At 48.6% G+C, this 5,188-nt stretch overlaps 1 protein-coding gene across 1 annotated transcript; it reads left to right on the forward strand.

Annotated features, from left to right (window-relative positions):
- The first annotated feature begins 131 nt into the window (after positions 1-131).
- On the forward strand, positions 132-747 carry TMSB10 (thymosin beta 10). The gene is made up of 2 exons (XM_004713857.2): positions 132-268; positions 547-747. The coding sequence occupies exons 1-2, from the start codon at positions 169-171 to the stop codon at positions 579-581; spliced, it is 135 nt and encodes a 44-aa protein (XP_004713914.1). The 5' UTR covers positions 132-168; the 3' UTR covers positions 582-747.
- The last annotated feature ends 4,441 nt before the right edge of the window (positions 748-5,188 follow it).

The raw sequence follows: 5,188 nt of genomic DNA on the forward strand, positions 1-5,188 counted from the left end.
GGGGGTTGCGGGACGCGCCCAGACCCTCGGGCCTTTGGGCCACAGGAAACGCCCAGGCAGGCGTGTGCCACGTCGAGAGACGTCGGCCCGAGCGCGGAGGGGGACACCGTGTGCCTGGCCGCGCCCGGCCCACAGCTTTGGTTTGCCCGCTAGGATTGCGTTAAGAAAATGGCAGACAAGCCAGACATGGGAGAAATTGCCAGCTTCGATAAGGCCAAGCTGAAGAAGACGGAGACGCAGGAGAAGAACACCCTGCCGACCAAAGAGAGTGAGTGCGCCCCCGCTTCCCGGTCCACCTCCCCCCCCACGCTCCCGATCGGCCCCTCCCTTACCAGCCCCTCACCCACCCCAGCCCATGCCCCGGGCTGGGCAGCCCCTGCCACCCGTATGTTACATAGAGTGCCTTATCTTTGCCAACCCCAAGCCTCTTTCTTAGTCCCCAGACCTCGTGGGTGCCTCGCCCATACCAGGTTTGTAAGCGCCGGGGCTGGGGATTTGCGAGGGGCCCTCCCTCCCCAATCAATGCACGCTTCTCGCTCTCCACAGCCATTGAGCAGGAGAAGCGGAGTGAAATCTCCTAAACCTGGAGGAAGAGTCACCTGCAAGATGGACACGAGCGACAAGCTGCACTGTGAACCCACCGGCCTCCGGGTCTCCGAAGGGATTACCAAATTCTCCGGTCTGCCCTGGGATACTATAGAAAATTATTTGTATGATTAATGAAAATAAAACACACCTCGTGGCATAGCTGGCGTGGTCTGAGTCTCTTAGTTGAGCATGCAGGGACAGTGCCGCTGCAGCAAAGCTCCCCACCGAATGAATCCCAGTTCCTGCCGCAGAGAGGGGAGGAGGAGGGGTCCAGCAAATGGCTGGCTCTGGGGGATCATTTCCACTGGGCTTTGCCGTCTTCCCCAAAAGATTTTGTGGGTTATCAGCTATTGATAATGCCATCCTTGTAGGATCCACACAAAACTCAATCCACTTTGCCCATCCTGGAAGCTGTTTTGGAAAATGCTTTAATGAACGGGATTTGGTGTGGATACGCTTTTGTAGTCTGTCTATTTTCCTCTTGGCCTCCTCAGAGTGTTGATTCATACTAAGCGGGGGAGGGGGGAGAGGGCACCAGGAGACAAAATCTGCAATGTTAAAAATTGACCGGGGCCAAAAAGTGTTCTCCCCAGGCCGCCTTTTGGAGTTTAAGAGGGGGCATTAGAACAAAAGCAAAGAGCATCTCGGGAAATGAGCTAGAAGAGCCATGGAGGACAGCCTAGCTTTTTTGTCTTGATAACTCGAAAACCTTCCACAAAGTCATTAGCCATTTAGAACAGCCTCCTGTGCTGTGACACCCCCATTCCCAGAAAGCTGCATAGACAAGGCTGGTGCTCACAGCAGAGCTGCCGCAGGGTCCCACTCTCTGGGTCGTGGGAAAGGGGTGGGGTAAACAAGTCCTGTGGGGCCCAGGGGAGGGTGTTCAGGACCAGAAGAAACAGGCTTGCGGTTCTAGAGGTAGAGTTTCTTTAACGAGGATCACTGCTTAGAGATTAATTCGACATTTCTAACCTGCTGGAGAGAGACTGGACAGTGGGTGAAGGCAAGCAGCTCCCTGACTACAAAGAACTTACAATGTGGTGGGTGAGACAGGCAGCCAGATCTGGGAACACAGACAGGAGATACTGCTGGTTTTGCATAAAGGAGTGAGTTGGCGGGGAGACCTGGGCTGTCAAAAGGCCAGTGGGGAAGTGGTAGAAGGGAGGAAAATGAATCAGGAGGGCAGCCAGTTGGGGGTCATTAACCTTTACTGAGGGCGTATTAGGTGCCAGACACGAACAGGGGCTTTCATTCTCTTACCAGGGAGGTATGGTCGCCAGCCCCAGGTCCCAAGGGCCTTCGAGATTTGCTAAAGTCACATAGCCAGTGGGTGATGGGCCAGAATTCCTGGCCAAACATATGCTTTGGAAGGTTCCACAACTTTATTGTGGCATGCTCACTACTCCCAGTGCATGGTAACCGACCCTGCTGGGAGGTTTGAAAAAGAAAAACAGGAAATCATTTCTGTTTCAAACAATGATACAGTCTGCTGATAAGAAGGCATTGGGCTACTCCTAACCAGAAGGTTGCCAGCTCAGACCCACCAGCTGCTCTGAGAAAGAGGCTGTCTGCTTCTGGAAAGAGGGCAAGCTGATGAGATGGAAACAGGTGGGAGAAAGATAGGGATCAGAGACGGGTGAAATGCTATTGCAAAAATCTCATCCCACCACAGGTTTATAAGGAAAGCCTAGCTGCCCCGCCCTCATTCCAGCTCCTGAACTGCACCCAGGAATGTATATCTAGATAAATGGCTAGTTTAGATAGCAGGCATAGCATAAAAACTCCAAAGGAGCCCAGCCTCGAGGCTGCATATGCCCGGATCTCAGGAGAAGCACGGTGTCAGAGATCCCGAAAGCACCCCGTCCCATGCCTTCTACCTCTTCCTGCCAGTTTTCTTGCCACTTGGGAACCTTGGTGCCTTGGGGAGAATTCTAGGAGTCCCTGAGTGGTGCAGACAGTTCATCTCTCAGCTACCAACCTAAAAGGTGTGGGCTGGAACCCTCCCCGAGGTGACTCAGAAGAAATGCCTGTTAATCTGCTTCTGAGAGATCACAACCATGAAAGAAAAAAATAAAAACCGTAGGGCAGGCAATCTTACTCTGCAGCGTGAAGAGTGGGCCAGCCTGGGTTAGACTTGACTGGATGGAACTGGATTGGGAAGTTGTACTGAATGACTGATCCATGTACGGCTTTTCCTCCTGAGGATTTGGAACCCATTTACTAGTTCAGTCACTAATTGGTTGAGACTTGATCTGAAACTAAAATACAATTTAATCACACCTGAATTTTGGGTTTCACTTTCTGTTTCCTATCCAGAACAAGTCCTGAATAGATTTGAGGATTTGGGACTTTGCTGTAACAGTGGGCTTCGGGCTAAGGAGGGTCCCCAGACCTGCCCCCTATTTCCAGAACCCCAGCCCTTCCATGAGGATGTGCAGAATGCCTGGGATGTGCCAGTCATTGTTCTTGGATCTGGGAATACAGGCTAAGAGAACCCCATCCTGCCGCTGAGGAATGTCCGGTCTAGATTTAGAGGTTGGATCAAGCTCTCTTCCCAACACTTCCCAGTCCCACCAATCCTTATCTCGTGCTTCTTTCACTCTCAGGCAAACATCTTACTTTCTCAGAATATTAGATGCTTCTGTTTTCATACCACCCCCATTGTCCACCCCCCACCCACACCCACACCCCACTGCAAAACCTTTCTACTCCCTCCCTCAGCCATCTCCTTACTTTTCATTTGTAGCATGATCGATGCAAGGCCCTGAAAGGTTAATGGAGGGCCTCTGGGAACCAGATAGTAAAGAGATCATAATGGCACCGAGGATCTGGCTAAAGGAAGAGGACATTGGAAGGTAAAACCTTCATGAAGACCCCCCAGAATGACCAAAGTCAGAAAGTGTCACAGTGCTAAGTGCTGGCAAAGAGGTAGAGCCACTGGAATACTCACACACTGATGATGGGAAATTTGCTCCAATCACTTAGGAAAATGGCGGAAGAATTTCTACCAAAGCACATGCAACATATGGACATCGGCATATGAAAATATGCAACTCGATGACCCAGCAACACCACACCTAGTCATAGATCCCAAAGAAATGAGTGCATAGGCCCACCAAAGGACATGTTCACAAATGTTCCCGGCGCAGTATTCAGAAAAGCAGAAACAGCCCACGTGTCCATCAGCAGAATGGATAAACAAATGTCGTGTGTTCACACAATGGATTACTACTCCACAGTAAAAGGGGATCAGATACTGTCTGATTCTGTTTAGATTAAATTCTGGAAAAATCAAAGCTGATTTTTTTTTTGTTTCATAATCCATTCATTTCCAAAGTGTTCTAATTTTTTTGTACTACTGAGCTCAGAAAAAAATATTTTTCTTTGCAAATGCAGATTATGTAACATCTCAACTCTCATGAGTTTTAGCAGACTTTTTTTCTGTACAATTCTGCTACATCGTTTTGATTGCAGCTCTTCTGAGTTATTTTAGACTTTGAGAATAGGTCTTTAAACATCTATCCTTTTTTTGTTGGGGGAGGTGGGGGGAATTCTAAGCTTATTCCTTCAAGAACTTGCAAAAGCAAAACCACCAGGTTTCTCCTCCAAGCTGTTTCAGAGTCCAGTCCTGACCGAGCAAGTTAATATGCCTTGAACAAGAAACAGGGTTTTTACCAATGTTTCCTGGAAGTGATTAGCAGGTTTCTAACAATGTCACAGGATTCAATGGCTCCACTAAGAAGGCAGGCTTTGCAGTGATCACTGGGAGATGATCTATCTCTACAGTTCTCCAAGGGCCATTAGACCACCATACCCTGAAGCTTCCTGTACTTTTGTTTACTTAAATTGGGATGATGCTTCCGTGTTTGGCTTTACCAGATCATCACCCCAGGCCTTCAGCCTGGGATGCTTCTATCTGGCTACTTATCTTAATGACCTTGCTAGCCTCCCTCCTGAGTTGGAACATCCCTGCTGATAAAGCAAAGCTAAATCTTTTTTTATATATCATTTTATTGGAGACTCATAGTTCTTATCACAATCCATACATATATCCATTGAGTCAAGCACATTTGTACAAATGTTGTCATCATCATTTCAAAGCATTTTCTTTCTACTGGAGCCCTTGGTATCAGCTCCTCATTTTTTTCCCTCCCTTCCCCACCCTCCCTCCCTCAGGAACCCTTGATAATTTATAAATTACTACTATTTTTTCATGTCTTAAACCATCCGTTGTCTCCCTTCACCCACTTTTCTGTTGTCCATCCCCCAAGGAGGGGGTTATATGTAGATCATTGTGATCAGTTCCCCCTCTGTTCCCCATCTTCCCCTTCCCCTCCTGGTATCACTACTCTCATTATTGGTCCTGAGGGTTTTATCTGTTCTGGATTCCCTGTGTTTCTAGCTCTTATCTGTATCAATGTACATGCTCTGGTCTAGCCAGACTTGTAAGGAAGAATTGGGGTCATGATAGTGGGGTGGGGGCCAAGCATTGGTTTTGCTCTGTCTTGTTTTTGTGCATGTTGTTGTCTCTGCAGGCCTGTCTGGATAGGACAGGCTGGATGAACAATCTGGAGGAGAAAACAACGGGACTGACAGTTCC

The sequence above is a fragment of the Echinops telfairi genome, unplaced genomic scaffold, assembly GCF_000313985.2.
Source record: "Echinops telfairi isolate 266 unplaced genomic scaffold, ASM31398v2 ScPeMD7_7467;HRSCAF=8505_1, whole genome shotgun sequence".
NCBI classification, from domain to species: Eukaryota; Metazoa; Chordata; class Mammalia; order Afrosoricida; family Tenrecidae; genus Echinops; species Echinops telfairi.

What these genes read in the sequence shown, in the direction of transcription:
- TMSB10 (XM_004713857.2), top strand. Translation starts at nt 169, where the DNA reads ATGGCAGACAAGCCAGACATGGGAGAAATTGCCAGCTTCGATAAGGCC. An exon ending in CACCCTGCCGACCAAAGAGA is followed by an intron (nt 269 to 546) that starts GTGAGTGCGCCC and finishes CGCTCTCCACAG; the next exon opens with CCATTGAGCAGGAGAAGCGG.